Source organism: Columba livia, chromosome 2, assembly GCF_036013475.1.
Source record: "Columba livia isolate bColLiv1 breed racing homer chromosome 2, bColLiv1.pat.W.v2, whole genome shotgun sequence".
Taxonomy (NCBI): domain Eukaryota; kingdom Metazoa; phylum Chordata; class Aves; order Columbiformes; family Columbidae; genus Columba; species Columba livia.
In genome coordinates, this window is record NC_088603.1 from 61176281 (window position 1) to 61202000 (window position 25720).

Consider the following 25720-nt stretch of genomic DNA (forward strand, 5'->3'; position numbering starts at 1 on the left):
TAGCTTCAACATTTCCAAGATGCTTGCTCCCCCCCACCTTATTCTCTACCCTCACTAAAATAATATGCTGCTTCACACCTGCAAATACTTACATGCAAATCCCTATCACAGGCCTGCTGTGTAAGAAACAATTAAGCAGGGACCAAACTGACTTTTGGAGAAGCTGTACAGGTACCTGTCTTGCTTCTCACCTCCCAGCTGCAAAGGTGCTAAGGCCAGAAGAAACTAACAAAAAGCTTGAGCCACTAACTCACTCCTGTTCCCCCACCTCTCCTATCACACACATCGCACATCTACCTTCATGGCTGGAGAATCCCATAAAGAGGGATTTTCCACAAGAAAGTTCTTCAGCAACAGCTCAGGCATGTAATTGATACGTGAAGTTAGGATTTGGTAACTTCTGCTTAGTTTCAGTCCTGTACTTGAGCCCTCAGTATGGAAGGCACAGAAGCTGAAGTTGACCTGCAAAGATTCTTCTTTTCTAGGCTTCACTTATTTATTGCTGGTCAGTCTTAGCCTATCGATCCACTGTAGTGCTAAAAAGGTCTGGCATTTCTGAATGACAAACAACGGGAATCACTCCACAGTCCTATTTCACTCAAGCAATTAATTTTAATTTTTAAACCATCAACATAAGGTAAATGAGTACCTTACTTAACATCTGGATAAGCACTTCCACGGTGATCTTGCCAACTTTACTCAGTGACTCGGTGTCAGTATCAGGAATCAGACTACCCATAAAAAATTTTAGATTGTACTTAGAGGCCAAAAGTGTGGCAAAGCTGTACTTACAGCAATACATAGCATTTTTCATACCTCAAGAACACAGTGACAAACATCAACATGCACACTGTTTTAGAACTTTTTTTTCCTCCACCAAAAAAACAGAGCTGTACATTTCTGACCCATTTTGTGAGGCTGGTGGCTAAGGCACATTGAGCACTCATTACAATGGTAGAAATCGTACAATCTCAAGAGGCACTCTGTAAGGATAAAGAGATTCTTCCAGTGTGAATGAGTTAATAATTTGATTCTTCAACTGGCAGCCAAAAAAACACCACTAGAAATTCTTAATAGGAATAAAACAGAACTCTAAGCCTTAAAATAAAAGGCCTAACCAACCATTATGCCTCTTGCAGTATGTTTAGCAACTTCTAGATTAATTTCCTTGTATTGCAAATGTCTGACCACATTTGGTTTTCCTTCATTACACCTGTTTTGCAATTTTAGCACTGCTTGCTATTTTGGTTACCACCTCTGTTTTTATTTTTGTTCAAGAGAATGTTTAGGAGACACACAAGTAATTATACTAATAACATTTAACTCAAATAAGCCTCACCAGTTGCTCCAAAATACCACGTCATTCTCTGTCATTTTGGTCGTGTCCAGAGAAGGAAAGTCAGATATCAAAGAGATGAAGAAACTCTCCATCAGCTTTGTCAGACACAAAAGGAATTGCTGCATTCTTCCAATCTTCTGTGCTATTATATCACTATCTCAATGATACCACATCTTCTGCCAGTCACAGAGCTCATGGTCAAAGAGAGAGAGGGAAGCCTGAAGGATGGACTTGCATGCCACTCTGCAAGCAGCACAGCCACAGAAAGAACCCAGACAGGTATCTTTTGTCTATGTTCCAGCTATAAATATTTTCTGTATGACAAGGAAACAAGAGCAGGCCAAAGAAGGCAATGCCAACAGTAATGATATCCCAAAATATCACAGTTGTTCAGTAAAACAAAGTGTGAACTGCAGAAAGGTACTTTGGATTAAGTCAGAGATTGCAAAGAACACTGATTAAACCACTTGTGGTCACCACCTTCTCTAAATAATCATTTTCTGTGGCACATACACATCTATGCTTAAATCAAATGGACTTTTAATTTAACTCACCTAAAACTCTCGGCAACATAGCACTGATTCATAAGCACCTGTACTTCCAACAAATTAAATGACTAATTAAGCTTTTCAATAAATGTTAGTTATTAGAAATAATCAATTTAATTACTACATACAAAAAAACCCTTTTGGCCATATAGGATGAAAAAAATGCTACTTCCAGTATTTCCGAGGCTCTATTTCACAGCTTCAAAGTCATCAAGAATCTCATTAGTTTCATCAAAAGCCCCACTTGGCCTTCTATACAATAAGCTTAACTAACTGCAGTAGTTTCTTTTAAAAATTAGCCAGCTTAGGACATCTGTAATCAATCATGGTGTTGAGCAGTATCCAGAAGTTTCCTATCAAACATCACATAAAACAGACCCAAAATCTCCTTCGTACAGCTACAGCCCTTGTGGCTCTTACCACTATTTCATTTCACACCTAGTAAAATGTAAACACTAATATTAATATTACAAATGCAATGACCACCACCAGGCACTCCTCAACACAAGAAAATAACATAAGAGCATTTCAAACTATATAAAATGTTGTAATTATCACCTAATCCAAATGTCAGAACACACACAAATTTCCTGAACCTTAATCCTCCCTAATGCTCATTTATTGAAGAAAAACATCGGTAAACAACTAGAGATTTTGACGTTTCTGTAAGACAGCTAGCAGTTTTAGCTAGTGATGGCAAGCCGCTGCCAACAGTTAGAAGGTGCGCATCCAGAGAGATTTGAGTGGGTACCAAAGACAACCCATTTATCACGGACACCGAACAGATGCGCTGCAGCGGCTCAAGGTATCAGGGTACCTTCAGAAGGGGCCGGCAGAGGACGGCGACCCCAGAAGCCGAGAGTGGGGCGGCGGCGGCTCCGCACTGCTGGACCCACCTCGGCCATGCACCAGGGGCTTCCCCCGCCTGACGAGCCCACAGGTTTAAGTAAGTTTCCACGAGAGAACCGCGTACCTTGCCGCTAAGCTGCCCCGCACTGAGAGTCACGGGAGCGCCTTCCTGGCCCCTCGGCCAGACTCTGCCTGCGGACGGCGCGGCTCCTGGCCCGCCGCCGCCATCCTGCCCTCCCGCGGCGGCTCTCCCCCACCTTTGCCCTCCCCTTAACACCAACCCTTGAACGCGCTCTCAGCGGACAGCGTTCCTGATCCCTTCCCCCTGCCCCGCACCGCCAGGGGAGGCAGACAGGCCCCGGGGGGGGCCCCGACCCACTGCCGGGAACAACGCCCCTCCCCACCCTAACGCTCCCCGGGAGGGAGAGCGCGGCCTCCCCAGCCCGGCGACGGCTGGCCCCACGTCCACCGCCTCTCCTCAACCCCTCCCTCCCCCCGCCGGACCTCCTCTGCCCCACCAGCAACAAAGCCCCACGCCGCCGCCCCGGCCGGGCGCATTCCCACTCCCGCGGTCCCTGACGGCCGCCCAAGTTTACCTCGCTTCCCGACTCGGCGGCAGCGCAGGGCAGCCCGGCTAAAGAGCGGGAGCAGCGACTCCCCCTCCCCCCACGCCGCGCACACTTGTTAGTATCTCCTACGGTCCCTCCCGCCGGGGAGAAATCTCCAGCGCCTCGATCGAGGCTGAGAAGGAGGCGGGGAAGAAGTGCGGGGCAGACCCGCCGGGCCGTTCCCCGCTGCGCTTGCTTTGCGGCAGCGACACCGCCCCCGCCCCCTCGGCCCTGCTACCTGGTGCGATTCCCCCCGCGGCTCCGGCACAGGCCTGCTCCCCTGCCTGGAGGGCTCGTCGCTTGGGGTCTCCGGGCCGCGGGGAGCGCCGCCACTCCGCAGGGCTCTGCAAGTCCGCGCTTTTCCGCCCTGTGCCCCAGCTCTCTTGCAGCGGGGAGTCGCAGCTCCTGGGACGCGAGCACTCCCGGCCGACCCGCCATGGCTGCGGCAGCGCAGGGAGCTGAGCAGCCTGGGCAGCCACGTGCAAAGCAGCCACAGCAACGAAGCCAAAACCAGTTGGGTGCTGAGGTGCCCGCACCAGCCTACATTCCTCAGCACAGCATCTGAGGTGCCAGGCTGATCCCCAAAACCACAGCTCAGCCACTGCCATAGATTCCCTCTGTACACGTGTTCGTGCCAGTACAGGTCTTCACTGTGCTGACATTTGTGCTGTTTACATACCAAGAATTACCTCTCCCTCGAGGTAGCTCAAGAAAGGGCAGCTCCGCAGCTGGAGTGCCTGCGGGATCCGCAAACCAGACACTGTCCTCTGTACCTGCTGGATCGCTGCTGCTGCTGCTTGCAGAATAGGGTAACTTACATGACGTGAAGAACAGCCAAAGAGCAGTGCAGGGAGGAGACAGAGGTACGACTGTCCTTCTGCTCAGCATTTCAGGATGTGTAAGTCTCAATCTAGATGCAAGAAATTAGAGTTCATATCCTTCCTACAGTGAAGAATTTCATCCCCAAAGTAATCCTAAAACTTCAATGGAACAGGCAGGACCTGAGGCTCATTCCTTCCATTAAAAAAAAAAAAAAAGGCACTGAAGCAAAGTGGAATTTAATTAATAGGATTGAGATGCCTAACCCAGATCACGCTATCAGCTGATAGCTGGGGCCTCACATGAGAGGTGGACACACATCACTAGAGACAAATGAAAGGATTTGAATGTCCCTCTTATGACTAGGACCTCATGTAAATGGCATATCCGTACTGACATGAGCTATAGCTTGATCCAAAAACAAGGTCATGGAAGTGAGTCGTAAGCAGGAATAGACACTTAACTCCTGTACTCTTAGAGGCAGAATTTACAGCCAGCCCATTCTAGCCCTAGGCATTTTCCCCTGGCTGATTTAGGCAATGCAGTGGTTAATATTTGCAAATCCTTTGCATTGAGGAAGAAAGGACCCCAAGAAACAAAGGTCTCTAGAGGTCTAAAGCTGGACTTCAAAGTTCAAATCTAAGACTGTTCTTTGCAATGTTTCATAATATGGAAATAGGCAGACAGGTGACCACATGGAAGGCAATAACATTCAAATACAGATCCATTACTTACTGAGAGATACCAATATAATGAATTCTGAACAAACAGAAGACAAACTAGGTCCCAGACTTGCTTGGACAAAACTATATTGAAATGCTAGGAAAGCTCCAGCATATTTAGAAGCCAGACATAATAAAAATCCTTTATTCATCATCACATCTTAAATCTCTTCACTCTCTTTGTGCCAAGCAGAGAAAGAGAACATGTGTTACAAACCGTTTAGACATGTGCATCTCACTGTTCTGTGAGACACAGTTTGTCTTAAACTTCCTGCTGGATCAATGCCATCTGCATGACCCCACTGTATGGCTCATGTTTAAATAATACCTGACGTGTCCCTAAATCAAGCCAAGAGATTCTAGGAATTGGATCACGCTCCTAATCAGCAGTGCACAGGTGCACACAATCAACCCGTTCAAAGCCTCACAACATCTGGTGTTTTTCTTAAAGCCCCATCACATGGATTATATGATTACCTGAAAATTTCACCAACAAAACAAAAAAAAAATAATTACAATCAGCTTCTGTCTTGCAAGAAGAAGTTTCAAAACTTGAACCCAAAGGAAAGAAGGCAGAAAATATTATATTTTTAAAAATCTAAACTATCATGTGATCTGACACGATTTTGAAATGCTTGCACTTTGGCAATACTTCATGTATAAGCAGATACCAGCTTGCAGATGCATGTATTTTTACACATAAATGACACTAGCCAAATTAAAAAAGTATTTATTTTTGTATTCCACCTGCAATACAATATGAAGACTCAATCTCAGGCAGTTCAGTACGTAGGGTTACTGCCACAGTGTTAGCTTAGCGCAACTGCATGTTGTTTACATTTTATAACACATGGCTCTGACAAACAATATCTTGTTATATGTTTACGCCCCTAATTATCACCTCTATATTCTGAATTTCTCCTCTCCTCACTCTTCCTAGGAATGGAGAAGAATAGGTAAACAGAGAGAAAATATATGTGTTTTAAAGAGCTTTAAATGTATTGGAACCTGCCTAGAGGTGTAGTCAATGATCAAGTTAAACATTCATCTCAGATACACACCTGCTGAATCAAACAATCTGCTTTGTGAAGGGAGTTGCTAAGCTAACCTGCTAATCAAAATAGTCTTGCATTCTACTTTAGTGACACCACAAACACTTTTAAAAATTCCAAAGAATGGAGTAAGAGGAGTGATGATAGTGACTCATACCTTTTACACACTGGTGGTCACCCCTGATTTTGCATGGTAGTTTATTCTTAACTGGCTTCTACAGAGGCACCCAAATTTGAGTAATGTATCATGTAAACAAATAAAGCTTTTAAATGGGAAAGAAGAGGGACTTGTTATTTGATCATCACTGAGCTGAAACTGACAATCCACTCTTGTCAGTAACCAAGAACTTGCAGAGTGAGTTATGCTGATATCAGGGCACAGAAAAATGGTTTTAAAGGCTCTTAAAACTTGGTAGACTTTTAATACAAATTTGTAATCTGACTTCAGTGTCAGAGATCACAAAATAATAGTTTGGAGCTACTTAAAGCTATGTACCATAAACAGTAGCATAAGAATTTACAGTGTTTCATAAATGCCTCCCCAGCAGCTCTATATTCTGGCATGAACAACCACCATTAAATCCCAGTCTGTACTAGTCTCACTGTTCTTCCTGCAACACTCATTTTGCTGCAATACAATTTTACTTTCCATTTGTAAGGTCTCCTCCTAAGATGACAACAACAGGCAATAAAGTTTTACTTTGCTGCTAGAGTATTTTATAATGAAAGAGTTGTAAAATAAGTAAAGTACTTTATAAAAACAACAATATAAAAACCCCCTCAATGGTTATTATAAGAGAATATTCAACTCATTGGCCCTGATTTTCTTGTATCAGATCTAAGGCAAAACAATTGGTTTCCTCAGGAGAAGAGAAAGCCATTCATGGATTACTTTGCTAATACAAAAATAAATTATAATCAGTACCTCAGTGTACTGCCAAAATGTGCATTAGTTTCCCATATGAGCAGTTTACCAAGTTTTCTTTCAGGAGCACTTTTCTACACATCTGCAAGTCAGACAATTCCCAGAACCTACTGCTCTGTTTTGGAGAAGACTGCTAGGAAACTATCTTATTCAGATGATAGCTTAATCTTAACAAAAAGACAGTAAGAAACAACTTCAAACTTAGCTTGAACTTCAGAGCTTAACATTATTTTCACAAGAAGACAGTGGAAAAAAATTATCAGTGCTTACATTTTTATTTGCAAAAAGTTCTCTGGTAACTAGGTTTTATTGCTTTCTTTCATTTTCAGTAAAACAAATCCTAATAGCTGCAGTGCTGTACAAGTAAAAATCATCTAATTCAAGTACTGTTTACAGAACTGCCCCCACATATGTCAACTCTGAAAAATATATGAAATTGTGGCTTAGTGCCCAAGCTACCACACCAATTAACCATGTTTAACCCCATGTTCTATGTTCTAAGAATCAACTCATATGACCTATTTTCAATCATTGACTTACTGGTACAGAACATGATATCTGTGGTGGTCAAAAAGCTCACATTAAATCCACTTACTGATCAAACACACCAGTGGTTGTGTTACAGGCACGGCAATGAAACATCAATCTACATTAACCTTCTGAAACATTCAATTGGTACAAAGCCACGAGAGAAACACAAAATCTCTCTGAACTGTGTGAATAACTTCAGTCCATGCCTACAGTATGCTGCAGAAAAATCTACCATTAATCTGACTCCCATTTGGTACTCTGATTCTTTATGAAGAATGGACAAGAATCTTGCACAGTATTTACAACATTTTCTCCTTGTACTCATTTACCACATTTTCCTACTAAATTACTGCATTATGTTATTAGCATGCAAGGCAGAAGGGCATGTCTACATCACCCACTACAGGATAGTATAGGCATGCTGAAAATAACCATAAAAAGTAGGACTACACAGTTTTAAGGTAGACTCATTTATATTATGATACAATGAACACTGTATGTGTAATTATTCATATCATCCAATACTTAATGCCCTGTGATATAACAAAAAATGCCTGGTACTTAACATTATCCGATAAACATTTTGGTATTCTCCAGTTTGCTAGAACTGTTCCTCCTTTTTGTTTTTCTTGAAAGAACAAAAAAAGTATTAAGAAGAAACTAGTGAGAAATACTGCAATTGGCAAGTGTAAAAGTGAAATTGTGAAGGCTGAAAAAAAGCCTCTAATGCATTGTATAACTGGTTCTTTGTATAACATATACTAGCACTACTATAGTTCTGAAAAAAACTCCAGTTCCAGAAGAAGCTTTCAACACAAATCTGGTGGTACTGAGTGAAGGAAGTCAAGTGTTACTTGATACAGAGAAACTAGTAGGAAAGAGAACTGAACGAAAAGCAAAACCATTGCTGCTTTATACTTTTCTCAGAACTCAATCAGTTCCTCTCATAGGACTCAGACAGAACTTCCACACACAGGGATCAGTTGCACAATTCTTTAGCTCCTGTGATGGAAGGCAACGATGAATCAAATGCCCTGTATCATATACTCAGTGCAACATGACTGGAAGGTTAGTGCAGAGCATATAAAAATTCCTGCAGCTGGCTACACCAAGAAAACAAAGAACCAAGATCATAATGTTGTAACATGCCTTATCAAACCCCAGTACATCACTTCTTGTGTACTCTAAGTCTTTTTTTTTGGTGGCACAGGAGCTTCAAAATTATATATTCCTCCTCCTCCACCTCTCTTCTTCACACAGTGAAACAGGGCTCAACTCAGAACAATGTGTAGAAAAATTTTGTTTTGAGATAACAGCTCTGAGACAGAATCTGCTGTTTTGTGCCTATGAACAACATGACTATGTATATACACTAATTATTAGTGGAAATGGGTGGATTTCCTTAAACCAAACAAGAAAGCAAGCTTTCTCGAAGCCTGTGCATAGCATCCTACCTCTCATTTATGGTCCAGTAGTATCAGTTACTAATTATCCATGAACCCATACAATACCTTGTGTATGAGTAACCATGAGTTTACATGTCCATTTAGACCATTCATAGACTGCAGGTTAGTCACCACTGCTTTCCAGAATATGGAGCCAGAGAATTGGGTTTTCAAGCATTCATTTGAAAATTTGACTCTTTCAATAAGGGTAAATAGAGACACACTATTTGAATACTATAAACAGGAAATTTATTTAACCAAGGGTTTTCTTAAAATTATGCATTCTTAACCGGAGCATGCTCTGTCTCTGCAGTATATAAAACCAATGGCTGTGCCCCAAAGAGCCTAAATCTTTGTCCAGTGACTCCACTATCACCTGGTTCTTTTTTGCAGCCCTAATACCACCTCCAATTTAAGGAAGTCTCCTCAGCTTTCATTATAGTGTCAACTGTAGGAAAGCATTAAGGATTTGAACAGCTCATCTAAGGTTCACTTAGACCGTAGGGCTAGTTACTCTCCTCAGGAAATATGATGTCTTATTTCTAATTCACAATGGCATGATTCAAAGAAGAGGTCCCAAAGAGCAGAACCTGACCTTTAAATGTACATTATGAAAGGGAGATGCAATAAGACCAAATTGTTTATATAATAGCTGTCTGTGAGTTGACAGATGCCTGCCTCCAAGGTCCAGGCACCAAATCTGTGTCAAACTCCTGTATCCTTTCTCCTCCATACTCCACAGTTTATAAATCAAAATAGTCCTTTCCTCCCCACTTTGAATCATATAGGGTGAGAGGAGACACCAAATTCAAGTCCGGCATGGGCTTACATTGCCCAATGAATTCAGGAGAGTTGCAGTAACATAACTGTAGTCACAATGAATTAGGAAAAGTATCTCCAATTAGCTATAACATAATAGAACAGAAGAACAGCATTATCCTGTGTGAACAAGAGACACAAATAAGCCCGTTGTGTCTTCCCAGGACTTCCATTGAACTCTGAAAGACAAACCAAAACTCTTAGAGTTCAATGAGAAGCAGGAAAAGTTTTAGCATAGCAGCAATTATAAAGCACAGGGGATCACATCAGCTATTTGTGCAGTACCAAATCTCAGCATAGTACCAGCCAAGAAAAAATGAGGATAGAAAACAAAACCAAAAAAATCTCTCATTGAAATCTGTCATAGGTATGAAGAATGTTTTAAAAATTTCACTACCTCTTTGGTGCTTATGACAAAAAATCCCACCTTCTTACAATTCAGCATTCCCAACAGAACTTTCTGAAAAGTTGCTTTCTGCCTACCTGTTAGATTATGCCACTCTTACAAAAGTGGAGACAGAGGCGTTATTTATAGTAAGTGGCAGGAAGCACTGGCATGAACTATGTCCTTTCGGGCACCTCGAAACACCTTACCTTCTTGGGCAGAGCTTGGGAACCCATACTTTTGGCCCACTTAGGCTGACACAGCTTTCTAGCTCAGACTTAGTTTGTGCTGGCCTGAAGGCTCTCTTCTGCTCACCTATACAAACAATATGAGCCACACACAGAAAGAATTATTCTTCTGCCAGGAGGCCTCTATCTCCACTGAGGCTTTGCCAGCAGTGCTTGATCAGTTCAGAAAAATTTTGGTTTCTTTTTCCCCTAAAAGGACTCCCAGCTGACATAGCTGTGCCATTCCAACTTTACAACTTCATAATGTAGAGCAAGACAAAATTCTGACGCTAACTTCTACTTCATCCATAATAAACTTCATTTTAGTTCCTTTTCTTTGCCATCTGCTTTGTAATCCTGGAGAGTTTGCATTTTCAAGCTTTTATCCAGAACCAGGAACTTTCCTCATTATAAACAAAACTGAGATTAATTTATTATTTACTTGCCTTCAGAACACTTTGTAAAAACATGGAACTGTTACAAGACTCATGATAAAATTAACAATATAGCTAAGCACATCCACTTTCTCAAAGCTACAGGCAGAACAAGATGTTGCTTAGAACTACAGAAAGTTGCTATGGGCAAGAGATACCTTCTTGTTTGCCTGTGTCAGCAAAATTCATAGAGAATAGTTGATGTATGTCTAATTTACAGACTGCCAGATCTTCCTGGTTTCACATTATTCCAAAAGCAGCACCACTGAAATGAGCTGGGTACAGTACTTTTCTCTCTTCAGTACAGAGAACAGAACTAAGCCTAAAATAAGGGACATTATCTCACATTCTTTCAAGCTCGATCCAGCTTATGGCTCTTTTGGATCATTCCTATGCCTACTGCAACAGCAGACATACAGTGGTAAGCCTAACTGCATGACTCAGATTTTTGTGACTGTTCTTTCCGAGGCTTTTCCCCTTCTTTAACACTCACCACAGCAATGCTTAATGTGTTTAGTGGAGGAGAGAGGGTCTAGAAAAGGAAACCTGGTGGGCTTCTAAGGTTCTATTTTTAAAAGCCACCATAAAAAGATACATCACTCAAGTTGAAACACACCAAACACTGTGTTTTGAGATCACAGTGTTGTAACTTCACAGAACATCTGAAGACAAGTTATCAGGTCGCCATGATGCATGCTAGGTGTAAGTTACAATATGAGCATCAAACGTCTTGAGATATGTTAGGTAGCACCTTAACGAATTTCAAGAGCACTTTTCAGTCACATTCACATAACTTATCTGAGTGAAAATAACTAAGAAAGCATAACTCTTTGGCTCATCAGAAGAGAGCCTCTTACTATTGGCTCAGCAACAAGGCAACTGTTGACCTTTAACAATTTATTCATATGTCACCCTGGGGATAAATTCTAGGTATATATTTATACAGACACATATTTAAAATCCTTGTACCATTTAACCAGATTACAAAAAAAATGTTCCCTGAGGGAAACAAGATAAAAAACACATTTGTTGTTTGCAGATGTGGCCACAGAAACCTCAAGTGTGCACACCATGCAGCCTTAACTCTTGTGCCCTAAGGAATTCTTCTAACTACTGCTCTGTAATTTATAGGTATAGGAGTGGAAGGGAGATTTCATGTTCAACATTTGGTAATGATATATCTGAAACTAAACTCAAGTAAAGAAAGGGAATGGCCTTGTCCAAAGGAAAGCTACTTTCTTTTCCTTGGTTTAGATCCCAGGGCCAGGTTTAATCAGCAGTGCAAGTACAAGTTACCTGCTACTGTTCCGCCAAGGTACTTCCAACAGCAGAAGTTACTGAATACAGAGGTTACTTCTACCATCAGAGACTCAGCCCATCCAGACTCATTTGGTCATTTTGATGGAAGTTCAGCATTTTGATGAAATAGCTGAAATGCCAATAATGCTAAATAAGCACCATTTCAGTTTGGAGTTTCAATAATCACCCAAACCAGCCACTTGTTCAGTAAGAGCTGTATTAAGGTCACAGCTTATTTTGCATAGATCACAAACCAGTACTGATCAGATAACAGCATATGCTTACAGCGTATCCCTAGCTGCATTAGCAATGAGAGTGGGAACAGTTCATCCCAATACCAGTAACTTGAGGTAGAATTATATCCATGTCTTTAGTCTTATATCCAAAGTATCTTGCCATTTTTCAGGGAGTTATCACTGAAACTGACATACAGTGAAGTAGACTGACTTTACAACTACATGCAACAATGCTTCTTAGCATAATGTTGTTGTCCCAAAAAGCTGAGTTCTTTTACCCAGTGTGCAAAAAGCTGAATAACACATAGAGTTGAGATATTTGTTTATTTCATATCTGTGCAGAGATGGGTGATAGGTGGTAAATCCCCAGTTACCAAGATTTCGGTTATTTATACATCGGTTTGTATGGAACCCCTCCTTTCTAATACATATGCATCCCTACTTACATGTTCTCACCTTCATTTAGAGTGCCTTAAAAATTCATTGTGCATGTTGAGTGGGCAGAGGTCTTCTTTGGGTGGTGGGCAACTTCCAGAGTAGAGGTGTGGTTTTCATACTATAATTAGCTAGTTCACTTTCAGAACACCAATTAGTGAAACTTTGCTGGCTTACCAAGTTAGTTTAGATAAGGATGCTGACATTCACAGGTATATGTCCACTGTTTTAAATCCTTTTGACCTTCTACTCCTTGTTACAGATATCCTGTCACTCATCTTCAGTATATTCCTTGTTAGACTAAATAACACTGCCATCACTTCTAACAATTAGTCATCAATTTTAACGCATGCCCAGTTCTTGTAAGTCCCATCATTTCAGCCACTGCATTCTCCATACAAGAAGGAACATCTCTATGTATTCATTTTAGGATTAAAATACTTCCAAAAATTTTGGAGATAGGAGTTTTTACCCCTGTTTCAGAACATCTTAGATATGGACAGAGAAGTTAGGGAATCATGTAAATAACTACTGTGGAGCAACTGACTAATTGGTCAATTTTGAAGAGTGCTATGGCTTGAAATAAGGCTTACCCAACAGCAACTCTTTGATTTCTAGGGGAACTCCCTGATACAGTTTTTGTCCTTTCTGCCATGAATACTCTCTGAGATCAACACTGGCCCTTGTTTCTTCAGTATTTACTATGTTTTCTTTCTTTATGGCACCTTATTATCTTCAGCTTTGATCACCAGGCACGTACTTGCTCTTAAGAGCTGATGTGTGTGCCGCCTGCTTTACTTTTGCTGGTATCCACCTTTTTATCAGTTATGAATGCACCTATCCTTTAGCTGAACAGCACAGTTCATCCTAACTGGGATCCACTCCTGCTTTTTTCTGCCCTGCAAGACCAGAAGCCCTCAGAACCTGGGGTGCCTTTCTGCCACCAAAGTATTTGCACATAAACTTTAGGTAGCACATACAGCAGAATGAAATTAGTTTCTATCTATTTATTGTGGTTTTACATGTGCCCCTTTACTTAGCTTAAGCCTCTATACATAAATGCCTCTATCTGCACTGTCATTTTTAATCACCCCTCTTTGCTGAGTTTGTAATTTTCTTCTCGTCATCCCAGTTTTAACACTATGTCCAGATTATTTTATTTGGATTTATTTAAATACATATTTAATGTCAATTAACTTTTATATTAGCAATAAGGTAAACTCCTGTTTAGCCTGTCTTTTTTGTAGATAAATACCTTACAAAAACTTTTTGCCAGTGTTAAGAAGAATCTAGCAAAAGTAACAAACTAAATAACAGATTAGAAACTTCCCTGAACACTAACATCTTTCTTCAGTACAAGTCTTTACAACAGTTTAAACAATTTGCTCACATTTTGATGAGATTTTGGTCCTGAAGTATGCATGCCACCTCTCTTTGGACTGCAGCATCCACAGTGCTGCAGGCACAGCTATAAAACTGCCGGCAGCGTCTGGGTGTCCCACAGATAGTTTGTGACACCTTCTGCAGCTCCACAGGCAGCTATTAAAAGTATGCAACTTGTGTATCCTAAGATACACCACTGCAATCTTAAACCCCCTACCAGCTTATGCTGAACAACCCCAGGTTCCAGTATAGGCTGGGGAATGACCTATTAGAAAGCGGTGTAGGGGAAAGTGATGTAGGGGTCCTGGTGGACAACAGGATGACCATGAGCCAGCACTGTGCCCTTGTGGCCAGGAAGGCCAATGGCATCCTGGGGTGTATTACAAGGGGGGTGGTTAGTAGATCGAGAGAGGTTCTCCTTCCCCTCTACTCTGCCCTGGTGAGACCACATCTGGAGTATTGTGTCCAGTTCTGGGCCCCTCAGTTCAAGAAGGGAACTGCTGGAGAGAGTCCAGCGTAGGGCAACAAAGATGATTAAGAGAGTGGAGCACCTCCCTTATGAAGAAAGGCTGAGGGAGCTGGGTCTCTTTAGTTTGGAGAAGAGGAGACTGAGGGGGGACCTCATTAATGTCTATAAGTATATAAAAGGTGAGTGCCATGAGGATGGAGCCAGGCTCTTCTCGGTGGCAAACAATGATAGGACAAGGGGTAATGGGATCAAGCTGGAACACAAGAGGTTCCACTTAAATTTGAGAAGAAACTTCTCAGTGAGGGTGACGGAGCACTGGAACAGGCTGCCCAGGCAGGTTGTGGAGTCTCCTTCCCTGGAGACATTCAAAACCCACCTGGACATGTTCCTGTGTGACCTCACCTAGGCATTCCTGCTCCAGCAGGGGGATTGGACTAGATGATCTTTTGAGGTCCCTTCCAATCTCAAACATACTGTGATACTGTGATACTGTGATAGTTTGCATCCTCCAGCTATACTCCAAACTATACTAGTGTCTCTATCAATAGAATACCATAATGAGATCACATTCTTGTTCAGAGTCCACTCAGAAGACTGTTCGCAAGATGCTAAAGCACAGGAAAACAGATTTATTTATCTTTGCTGCTTTTAGAAATCTTTGTTTGAAATGCACTTACTGCTTCTTCTTCCCCCTCTCCCAAACCAAAGGACATTCACTTAATTGCCTCTCCACAGTAATTGCCCAAACCACAGTGAGGAAACGCAAGTTTCAGCATCTAAAGCACAAAAAACCCCAAAAAAGGTGTTTGCCAAAGCTGAATTCAAACTTAACATTGTCCTTAGGTGATAAGAGAGACACATGTCAACAGAACAGTTCTGCCTTTCACAAACCTGCCAAAAATTTGGCCTCTGTATTCCCCCCTGCCAGTTGCCCTGTACCATGGCAAGGCTCAATTAACCACCCCATTCCTGGCCAACAAGGGCTCCTTGCCCCTCACTACCTCTCCCTCTGAGGGCATGACAGTAAACTGGGTGAAAACCTAGGACAGGATCTTCAAGATAGCTGAAGTGCTCTGGTTAAACTCTGTGCTAGTGATAATTCTCCTGTTCTCTTTTTCTTCATGTTCTAAGCAGAAGTTACCATTAAACAGCAACCTTTGAAGGAAATCTTCACCACCCATGACCAAGACCCCCACCAAATTACAATCATACCTGAGGGAATAAAAGCTTTCCTGTCTCTTATTCATTTCCTCTGGACTACAAAAATATTACAACATTTGAGACAAGATTCTCTCTGTCAGTGATGAACGTGCCATCTCTAATGTTTTGCTGCTCCTTTTCTAGTGCTAGGGCAATGAAGGACCAGCCAAACTCACAGAGAGCTACAAAAAGAACCACAGCAGAGATGTACAGAAACCAGCAGATGGAGACTAACTTGTTTAGGGTCAAGTGATGGCTGTGGTAGCCCAAGGAAGGGGATGGAAGGGGCTCTGGGATTAATGGCAGTGTGTAACAGCTCCTTCAGACTGTAGAATAAAGGCTTGGAAAATGTCACATTTACTGTATAACAGAGTCAGCTTGACAGCTGACAGCTTATTTTATGGAGATAGCTTTCTTACAAGTTAAAAATCAGCAGGAAAGCAAGCTGGAAGGAGCAATAAAGCAGGCATATAATGTTGAATATCTCTGTGCTTGCAAGTCATTCAGAGTTACTTCCCCCATCTTTCAGCAGTGCTGCAGTGCAGCTTGAAATGGCTTTGAGTTTGGCAAAAATGAAAGTCGGGCCTTAGGACATGAGGCACCTGACCCAGAGAGACATCTCTCCCCAATGCAGCCAGCTTCCGTCACACGTAACGAAAAGAACACTTGGTATAACCAAAAGCAGGGTATATTAAAAGAGCTATAATTACAACAAATGGTTCTGGAAATATTTTTATAAAATATCTATTCAGGTTGCGGTCTGATAGATCCCAGACTTTCTCTTTTAAGCACTTCCATTTCCAGCAGAGAAATTATCAAGTTAAATAAATATACACTTTTTAGGTTACAAATTTATTCAGGATAACTACAGGTCACAGAAGAGCTATTTATTGGCCTAAGAAAAAGACGTTTGCATTTGTTCTTGGTTGTGAGTCTGGATTTTGGTTTTGCTTTCCTTTGGTTTCTTTGCATGAGCATCCTTAATATTGCTATTTCCTGATTTACATAACCATCATCTTAAATATAGGTGGTTTGTATAGGATTCTGTTACAGTTTTATTCTTCTGTTTTCATTACAATAAATAAAACAATACGCAGTCACCCTGCAAAATAAGTATAAAAAGGAATATAAAAGCATATACAGAGAAACAAGGGGCAGGAATGGTTAATTAGGGAGAGTGAAAAGGACGGAGTAACAGTGACAGGAAATCAAGTCACAAGCCATTCATGGTAACCACTGCGAAACCATGTAAACATGTAAATACTGAAACACAACTAAAAAGGGAGCTGGGTTAATTAGTCCTAGAATGAGGAGGAACTAGCTTTTTGCTATAATAATAATAACAATAATAACAATAATAACAATAATAATAATAACAATAATAATAATAATAATAATAATAATAATAATAATAATAATAATAATAATAATAATAATAATAATATACACGCTTCTGCTGAAACGCCACACCACCTGCGCCCGGAGGCCCGCGGAGGCCGGGGCTGCAGCGCCCCCCCGCGGACCGTCCGGCAGGGGCGGCTGCTCGGTCGGGGTTTGGCGGGGCCTCTCTCTGCTCCTGCCACCCCGCCACCACAGCAGGTGACGGCTGATACGTTAAGCCTGCAAAAAATAGCTGCTCTCTTCTAAACGTGCACGTTGGTCTGACTTGCTAATAACTAATAATTAATAATAAGTCATAATTGGTCGATTTTTACTCCCTCCAAGGTCAAGTCAGACCGTTGGTACCTGCCACATGCCCATACAACAAGGCGATGCTGTTCTGAGCAAAAAAAAAACCCACTGCCATAGCTTCAGTCAGCATGAGGATGTTTGCTGCGCAGATAGGACAGGCAGGATAAGAGCGTGCTGCAGGAGTGTCCAGAGCAATGGTTACACAAAGCTTCCATGTGGAGGATCCATCACACATGCACAGATTTGACTTTTTACAGATTTTTTAATAAAATTTGCAAAATGCAGGCCTGGAAACATACAGGAAGCATAGAAAAGGCTTTTGGCTAATCTGTGTCAGGATGTCTGCTAGGCTATATTGTGCTAATTTCATTTGTGCAGTTCAGTCTTCAGAGATGTAGAGAGGAATCAGACGCATTTAATCCTGAGGCCATATATTCCAGTAAGTATTCTTCTTTCCTATGTGAAATTTTGTTTGTTTACTAAATCCTTTCATTTGCCATGGAAATATTCTATATCCTTCTACTTTTTTCATGTTTTAATCTTTCACATACACACAGTAAACACACTGCTTTTTGTATTTGAACAGCCAAGGCAAACATCACCATATACTTCTGGATTTCCAAGTAAGCAGGTACACAAATAGAGTCAGTTGAACCTAAACCGTGTGATGGTCCTAATTGCCCAAGACACTACTTCCAGCATTTTAGCAAAATTATTATTCAGACATTTTCTAGTGGGTCCCTACTCAGAGGCTCAAGACTTTTTCAGGGAAGCCAAAATCAAAGTTCCTAATACTTTACTTTGAAACAACAGGGACTAGGAAACACCTTCATTTATAGACACTCTTTTAAACATGACAGAAGTGAGTACATGTATGTAAAAAAAAAAAAAATCTAAATTTCTCCCCTCAAAAGCAATTAGCAATGTTTTTTTGTTTTTTCCATAAGCATCCCAGATTAACGTTATCTGAATTCACAGCAATGCTTCTCCCTTCTAAACCGGAAGACAAGCCCATAGCTTGCAATACTGTAGCATAAGTAAGCAGAAGATGACAAAGAAACATATTAAGATCCCTCAATTCACATTGAACAGCAATAACTAAGGTTTATATTCTCAGTCATAGGAACTGAAGTTTTGGGAGATCATAATTGCAAGTGCAGAAATGTGGACAGCTTAATAACAGAATTAAGTTTCTTTTAACTTTCTTATGTAATCACAATTTATTTTTTTTTTAAATCTCTTTTCTAAGATGCTGTGCTCAAAGTTCTTTTCTATACAACCTCACAGTTTGGCAAAATCTTTCAAAGGCTATAACAGATGATTCTTTAGTGATACACAAAGTACACAAACCAAACACTGTTACATTCACACACACAGGTGAAAAAAGTATAAGCATCAAGCTAGACTATTTTGACCTAAACAGCTTTTCCTTTCCCACCAGTAAGGATGCTGACCTACAGTTCCATTCTGATCCTACAAGAATTACAAGATGTCTTCTAAGGAAGCCACATCTTTTACAGTTTTTAAAACAAAAATATCCAACTCTAATACAGTAAGTAAAATCATTTTACCAAATTTTAGCCAGCTAAAAGCCGGCCTTCAAGTTTAAACTGTCTGAGCTCCCTCTGTAACCAGCAAACAGCAGGGGCCAATCTTAACATGGGTTGCATAAATCATCTTCTGGGACACTTAAGTAGGGAGCCTAGATTCTTAATGGCCTAGATGCATAACTTTTAGATAAATATTAATGTAAGCCAATACATACATACTACAGAAATTTATGCAGCTTGTGCTAAGTTCTCTCTTTTTTGTTTTTCATCTATTGCTCCCTCTACCTGCCTTTTCCCCATCTCATCTCTATTTTCCACTGCTATTTTTGTTTCACTTCTCATGCACTTTTCTTTGCAGTTCTTGCTTTCAGATCTAACTTCTGGTTCTTTCTCTTCAGGATCTGCTTTGGTCTCTCTTTTCCTTTTTGAATCTCCACATACAAATCATTCACTCCCTGCCTCCTACTTCAGAGTCTCCCCTACTCTATCCTCTCTATTCTTCTATCCCAGTCACCAAAGGTTTAAGGTCAAGAGAGTTACCAAGCAGCAGCTTTGTTACACAGATGGGGTAGGAAGAAAGCAGAGAAAACAGCAGTATCATTTTCTCCTTCTATTAAGAGCAAAGAGAGACTCAGGACTGAGACTGCTTGCACAGCTACCAATCAGTAATTTAATCAGTAAAATCTCTTGCTTGACAAAATGGTGATCTTTCACCAAATCTAATATAGGTGCAATAAAAGAGCACATGTGGCTTCGGATGTGTTAAGTTTGTTCTCTAATTCCTGATGCCAAAAGACCCCTAGTAAACATAAAACATCTGTTCCTCTGGCATCTTTAGATGTATAAACCTTGTTTACATAAATCTGGCATGGCTGGGTGGACCCGCAATCAAAATTGTGCGTTTCAGGAGGGCACCAGATATCAGCTTGCAGGCAGATCAGGAAGTCAGGAATAAGATACTCTTCCTGTAGTAACTCACAGAGTACAGTTATAACAGCTGAAAAGGAAGGAAGTTATTTTTTCCCCCACCTAAAATTCAAGTCTGCTGGAGTGGGATGTGCGTTTAAAGAAAAAATAATGAAGTTATGAAGTGATAATAAAAAATAGTTAGAAATTAAACAGAATTTGTTAATTCTTTTAATGAATATATTGTACTTCAGGGTCCTTTATTAAAAAAAAAAAAAAAACACCACTTTTTTTTTTTTTCTTCCTTCAAAACAAATTAAACTCTTAGAACAGGAACAGCACACCTTTGGGTAAATGGTCACAGTTTCAGCAAAACTCTTCTCAGGACCTCCAGAATCCGTTTCAAAGGGATATCGTCTAACTTTCCATAGCAACTCATTTCTACATCACAAGCAGCAATCCCATAGCAAACAGTGTGTGTGCATTGCAAGGGGAGGAAGAGAAAGGCAGAACAGGAGGAAGAAGGTGGCAATGGGACTCGTTTTCCTTCGGATTTCTGTGACAAAACTGTCATGGCTGGTATTAGACCTAATTAAAGCACATAGAAGACCTTCATATTTGTTTCCATGGCTTTTTCCCTTCACGTACCACTGCCATAGGCTTTGGTTAGAGCAGACCACATCGCATACAAATGCTGGGGAACTAACCTGTTTCCCCGAAAATAAGACAGGGTCTTATATTAATTCTTGCTCCAAAATGTATTACTTTTTTTACATGTATAGCTGCTTGGACACTATTTATATTGACTTTTTTTTAGGAACTGTAACTAGGGTTTATTTGTGGAGTACGGCTTATATTTCAAGCATCCTGAAAAATCATGCTAGGGCTTATTTTCGGAGTAGGTCTTATTTTGGGGAAAACAGGGTAATACAGTCTTCGGTGGCCCTATACCAGTTTAAGTCTGATGTTTCCTTTTCTTCTTTTGGTAATTAGCCTTAATTATGATAGATTAATCATGAGCTGAAGTGTTGGAAAACTTATTGAAAAACTCTTCTTAGGATTCATTTACCTTCACTTCTCCAGGAGCCAGTCTTTCACAGGCTGCATTTGCTCTGCTTTTACCTGGTGGTTTCTAGTACAACCAGATGGATGGCATTGAACTGGCTCTCAACACCCATCCCCTCATGCTAGATCTATCTCGAATTTGAAGGGGGACAGGGAACAAACAAATAAAAAAATATAATTTCTGTATTATGTAGCAAGAGGCCACAGCATATATGAGAGTGTCCTAGGTGCAGGTATGCATGGCAATTCCACATGGCCCCATGTGGCCGTGTTTGGTTTCAGGGCTTTCACTCTGTCCTAGTGTTGGTCAGAAGCACTGAACCCTGGTTTCATAAGGAAAGCACAACTTTCTCAACCCACACCTCCTTCCCAGCACTGGAAAACTTTCACCACCAGCAATGCATGTTGCAAATACATACCACAGCTACTCAGAGATGTCCAAATAACCACCAGTGGTAAAAATCAGAAGGGCAAGAACCTTATACATAGAGAGACCTTTCCTAATGAAAGTTCTGGGGTTGATTTTCTGGCTCTAGCAACCTAAGCAGAGATTTGCTACTCTGGGGGAGTCAGAATTTCCCTCCTTTGATCTTGGTACTTTCCATCTAAATAGTTTTGAGAGAGGCTAAAAAAATAAAATAATTATTTTTGAAAATTATTTTTGCACCTTTATAAATACCTGTCCTTTGAGATGGTCATAACACTAGGAGATTGTGTGCAATGTGCACTGAGGCAGAAAAAGCCAGAGGGTAAGAGCCAGAGCATTTCTTTGCTGACATTGATTATATAGATCCCAAGGACAGTGTTTCAAGAGCATACAATAAATGCAGTAAACAAGACTAAACTGCTGCACCAAATTTCTAAAGTCTGTCAGAAAGCAAGGCATTATGTTGCTTTTTGCACTTTTTTGCAACTGACAGCACCATATTGTCTCAAAAGCCTGAACTCTCCTCCTGGTTGGCACTGTGGCTTAATCCAGTTAGCCTCACGCTGTCTGTACAGACTGAAAATACATCCCTATGAACTTCTGGATGCACTCTGCCAGTTATATCTGCAACCTATGATTTCTGGTACATCCTAAAAGTTGTATGTATCTGATGCTGTTATTACAAACTCTTTCCTCCTTTTGCACTTTAATCTGAGGTCTCAGATGTCATCCATTTGGCTCTGAAGAAGCCTCTCTCTACAGCAGTTTTCAGTTTTCCCACACTCTGCTTGGTATTCAACTGTGAGAACTAGGCTCACAAGTATTCCACGGCTCATGATGTTATGTCCCAGTTAAGACATTATAACCTGTTTTGGTTTTTTGTTAAATCGCATATGAAAATGTTCATGTAGATTGGTACCTTGTTCTAATGTAATTTGTTTCTCTTGTGTAGGTTTTTGCGTGACACCTTTCCAGCCAATAAAAAGAGGTCAGTCAATGGAAGTCAGAATAAGTATGCCTTAAAATATAAATAATTCAGCAACACATGATGCTATATTATAATAAATACTTTGAGATGCTCTTCCAGCCACCATAATATCATGGCCAGGACACACAGCTACACTGGATACAGTGTTTTTCCTCAGTTTCCCAATCTCTGTGTGCCTCTGAGGAATGTACAGCATGACTTCAGCTAAAGGAAGGAAGCTTGCTCTTAGCAAAAGGGGCCTGTAAGAATTTCTAAGCCATGTAAGCAAAGACTGTACCCCCGAGTCATTCCACTAGTGATTCAGACACTACCAGATCCATTTAATCTAGCCACTGCTAAAACTGGACATACTGCAAAAACCAAGAAGGAAGCACTCAGTGAGTCCAGCTCTCTCCAGCAACAAGACAGCCTTTTAGCAGGACTTCTTGGAAACATGGTTTTGGATGCTGGCATGCCAGCTCCTTCAGTTAAATACCCAAGGTTTGAAAATTAGTTGAAAAGTCTCTCCAAAAGAACAGGCAAGCAAGGCGGACACATGAAGTATTAACTGATACTGCAAGTATCATTTTAATCTGCAGGTCACACAAATATGGAAAGTTTTTCTTACCTAGTGGGACTAGAAGATGGATAGATGGGTTTCAGAATTATTGTTATTATCAACAAAAGGAGTAACAACAATAGCAACAACAACCCACCATGTAAAATGCTTTCTAATGTAAAATGGATTTCTAATCCATTGCATTCCCGACACCAACATATACAGTCTGAGATAGTCAGAACAGGGTTCTCCTGCAGTTTCATTTAAGAATAAGATATAAAATTGAACATCCTGATGCTGAGGTTTCCAATTTATAACTCTAAGATTCAGTACAGACACTATACAACAGCTTTTGGGATACACTTTGCAAAACAAATAGCTAGGTCCAATCAGGGACACATGCAAGGAGGCATGAGCTCAGTGCAAAGATCTTCCTTTACCACTAAGACATCCCTTTCTTGTCACTACCAAAAACTACAATCACTACTGCTGTATTAGTCATCCTCTGCCTTTTTTCATTCAAAGGACTGAGCACAGACAAAGGACACAGTATGATCCTAAACCAGGTTGCTAAAAGGACTCTATTAATTCTTTATTTGTTCTTCTCTAGACTGAAACATGAAATAATCATGTTTTCACTAAAAAAAAAAAACAAAACAACAACACCCAAAGCAACAGTTCAGAAAAAAAGCCAATAACCTGCCTTTTTACAAAGCAGTAACACTTTACTGGACCATCCAAAGTAATTTGTTTTTTATATCCGATATGAACTTATCTTCAATGGAAGCATGACAAAATAAGTAGTTACCATGTCTCTTGCTGAACACCCTGAACATTTCTGAAGCTCCTACACTCTATTAGATCTATTAGTCTAAAAGAAGCATACACGAAAAATAGCTTACAGGAGAACACAAAGTCATGTGGAGCATGAAAATGCACAACCTTTAAAAAGTATTATAATACATTTAATATTTTTTCAGTGTGATTTTTTTGTTTTCTCCTTACAGTGTAGCTTTTAGCTAAATTATCCCTCTTCAAATAAGAAAACAGTATTAATATTTGGATCAAAAGAGATTTAACAATAGATTCCTCTGCATTACAGAATCCAGTTATCCCCCAAAAAACATTATAAGGGGTGGAGTGGAGGTGGGGAACCACCTGTGGTTCTATGATTTCTAAATTTTACCTTACATACTGAGGGCAGTCAGATTTCTTAGCATGTAGGAGAATATGATCCACAGCTTGCGTTTTGGGTTTTTTTTTTTTGCTTTTTGGGTTGTGTTGTTTTTTGTTCTTTTTTTTTAATCCGCAAATACTTTGAGAATAATGTTTTCAATGCACTCTCATTTTCATAAAGTTTAAGGCCACAATATGAAAGTAATTAGAAGTGTACCACCAGAAATATTTTTCAGCTATTTTTAAGATTTCTTGGCAAGCTTTCGTCTCTAATCCTGGCCCCCAGTTTCTGTATAATGGTCCATACTGCCAACAGAATTTGAGAGGAGGAAGGACTTACTACAGGAAGGGCAAGATGTGATTCTTCTCCTACCATTAGCCAAAAGTGGCAGTTCAAAGAATTTTCAAGAATCAAGCAGCCAGCAGTCCATTCGTCTGTGTCAAATCCTTGTGAACTGATGCTTGTTCAAGTCGGGATCCCAGCTTCATACCACAAATTCCCAACTCAAATCTTTCTTCTCAGTAAACATAGACTGAAAATGCACTTTTCGTATTTGCCCTGTCAGTGTTTGACAGGTATAAGCCACAGTTTACTTTGCAGTCAAATCCAAGATAAAAAAGTGTTGAAGGCACAACTTCAATTAAGTAGATATTTAACTTTAAAAATTTATGGTGATAATTTATCAAAACATTGAAGATAGCACTGAAATCCAACTGGGCTAGTATTAACAAGAATTTTTACTATTTATTTATTATTTGTTTTATTTTTGTGACAAAGTATAATAAATTTCTTAATGAAAATTTCTACAGTATGTGGAAGCAACAGAGAGAATATCAATATTTATAAGGAAATTATTAAATCTACAGTATATTTCATAACAGCTACCACTTGAAAGTATTTTGTGCACAATCCTGTAGCAATGTTAATCATTCTCATCCTGTTTTCTCATTCTCATCACATTTCAGCAAAAAATTAAGATTATATTTTTAAACCTTGTGAACCAGTCCTTTGCAGCTAACTTCTTCTGAGTTGGAATTAAAAGGAGTTTAAAACAACTTAAACTGAAAATAGTGTTCTTTGGTTAGTTCCACATAATTAATTTTCCACCTAATGCCCTCTGACATTGCAGAAAACAGTTCAGGTTTGCTAAGTTTTTGAATGACATTCCAATGCTGTTACACTATGTCTCCAATAGAGCTGCAAAACCCAAGAAGCAGCAAGCATAGCTGGAATCTCAGTCCAAGCTGCTGAAGGCTCAATTTGTCCCCTTCTAGAAGCGATAGAGGCCAGCCACAATGAAACCGAACACTGGCCAATCAATTCTACATTTTAATGAACATTTAGCATCAATAGCCTTACAGGATGGATTGCAAGGGAGAAATAAGATGAATAAAGAAAACAACTTCTTGCTTTCAAAACAGCTTCCATTTCTCCTTTTATGGATGTTAAGTGCAGTCATTGATCTCAGCTGATACATTAAAAACACACTCCTTTTTCTGTGGGGAAAATAACAAAGTGTCATGGTTTGGTGACACAGAGGCTACCGCATCACTCTTTTTGAGGGTTCTGTCAGTGATCCTGTTGTCTACACCCTCACATCTTGAGACTCTTCTCGCTACGTGCCTAAATGCATTCCTAAATAGGATTTTTTC

The 25720-nt window shown here is 40.3% G+C and overlaps 1 protein-coding gene across 22 annotated transcripts in view; it reads right to left on the reverse strand.

The window, feature by feature from the left end:
• Positions 1-25720, reverse strand: part of TNS3 (tensin 3) — a 232459-nt gene that overhangs the window by 195637 nt on the left and 11102 nt on the right. For 2 of the 22 annotated variants that reach the window (XM_065052164.1, XM_065052155.1), the window contains exon 1: positions 4024-4101. The exons of 5 other annotated variants lie outside the window; for them this stretch is intronic. Coding sequence is in view for 1 of the 17 variants with exons in the window: in XM_065052144.1 (XP_064908216.1) it covers positions 2784-2792 (9 nt within the window). In the remaining 16 variants the exon portion in view is untranslated. Of the gene's footprint in view, positions 1-2783; positions 3223-3332; positions 3559-3582; positions 3712-4023; positions 4129-4162; positions 4238-25720 lie in introns of those variants that run through there. 15 more of the 22 variants (XM_065052162.1, XM_065052154.1, XM_065052160.1 and 12 more) reach the window with 13 other exon arrangements.